Source organism: Rhincodon typus, unplaced genomic scaffold, assembly GCF_021869965.1.
Source record: "Rhincodon typus isolate 14 unplaced genomic scaffold, sRhiTyp1.1 hic_rhity00004000, whole genome shotgun sequence".
Lineage (NCBI taxonomy): Eukaryota > Metazoa > Chordata > Chondrichthyes > Orectolobiformes > Rhincodontidae > Rhincodon > Rhincodon typus.
The window spans coordinates 1-1,517 of NW_025969638.1; the positions used below are offsets into that span (position 1 = coordinate 1).

The following is a 1,517-nucleotide window of genomic DNA, read 5'->3' on the forward strand; positions in this document are numbered from 1 at the left end:
GCCAGGTCCCGCGCCTTTACGTAGCCCCGGCCGCAGTCGGCGCAGCGGCAGGGCCGCTCCCCGGTGTGCACCCGCTGGTGGGCGGCCAGCTTGGCGGCCGTGGCGAACCCCCGGGGGCAGGACGGGCAGGCGAAGGGCCGCTCGCCCGTGTGCACCCGCCGATGCTTGGCCAGGTGCGAAGGGTAGTGGAAGCCCTTGCCACAATCAGGGCAGCTGTGGCGCGGCGCAGCCTCGTGCACCCTCCGGTGGTCGGTCAACCGGCTAGCGTTGACGTAGCCGCGCCCGCACTCGGGGCAGCGGTGCGGCCTCTCGCCCGTGTGGAGCCGGCGGTGATCGGCCAGGCTACTGGAGTAGCCAAATGCCCTTCCGCACACCGGGCACAGGTAGGGCCTCTCGGTAGTGTGCACCCTCTGGTGCTTGACCAGGGCGTACGATTGCTTGAAGGCCCGGCCGCAGACCTGGCAGGGGAAGGGCCTCTCGCCGGCCGGCCTGCACCGGTGCCGCGCCAGCCCCCCAGGGCTCCGGCAGTCCTTGCCGCAGCCCGGGCAGGCCGTGGCCAGGCCCCCGGCCGCGTGGAGCAGGCGGTGGCGCCGGAGGTGGCACAGCTGATTGAAGCTGCGCCCGCATATCGGGCACTGGTAGGGCCGCTCGCCTGTGTGTGTCCGACGGTGTGTTTCCAGCAACGACGGTGAGCCGAAGGACTTGGGGCACAGCGGGCAGCGGTGAGGGAGGGAGGCCTTGGCCGGTTGGCTCTGCAGAGTGCCCTCTGCCTCCGTTCCCTCCTCCTTCTTTTCCCCCTCTTCCTCCTTCACCTTCTCTTCCTCCGGGTCTTCACCGAGGATCCTGGCAGAGATTAAATTAACCGGATGGCGGGGTGGGGGGGAGAGAGAGAGAGAGAGAGAGAGACATATTACTGTGCCACCACTACCCGCTCCCCACTTCCCGCCCCCCGCAACCAAAGTCCTGGGACGCCCCACCAAACATGAACGGGAAAAAAAAAATGCTGGCGCACAGCAAGATCCCACGGGACGCAACCGTCCTCTCAACCCGCAGCCATCAGGACCCGTGCAAGGGCGTCAGATTTTCAGAGGGCGGCGTTGGCAGAGGCCCGCGATCGGCCGGCCCGTCCCCGTGGGAGCTGCCGCGTTCCCGGACCTCCGAGCTACGGCCGCTACGGGGAAACTCGAGGACGAAAGAAACGCGGCTCCCGGAGAGAGAGAGCGAGGGGCTGCCTTTGCGCCAGCGGCTTCTGGGGAGGATCGGCTCGCCAACTGAAAACAGAGAGAGTCGGGCTCAAGCGCACCGCCCACCCCCCCGCTGTTTGCAAAATAAACATTGGGGGAGGAGCGCGTGGGTAAGTTTGATGGGATAGATCATTCCAGCGATGAGCAGAGGCTAGATAAGCTCCTGTTCTTTTCTTTGGGAAGGCAAGCGCGGAGGAACTGACGGAGGAGTGTAAAAGTATGAGGGGCATGGACAGGGTGGCAGAGCGAGTTTTAACTTAGATAAACGCGAGG

General features: G+C 66.0%; 1 protein-coding gene across 1 annotated transcript in view; it reads right to left on the reverse strand.

The window, feature by feature from the left end:
- Positions 1-5: 5 nt before the first annotated feature.
- The window catches only part of LOC125481875 (zinc finger protein 771-like), a gene marked incomplete at its 3' end in the record, with an annotated part of 5,466 nt that continues 3,954 nt past the window's right edge, over positions 6-1,517 (reverse strand). Inside the window, exon 3 of the mRNA XM_048593804.1 lies at positions 6-843. Within this exon, the coding sequence (XP_048449761.1) occupies positions 6-843 (838 nt within the window). The remainder of the gene's footprint in view (positions 844-1,517) is intronic.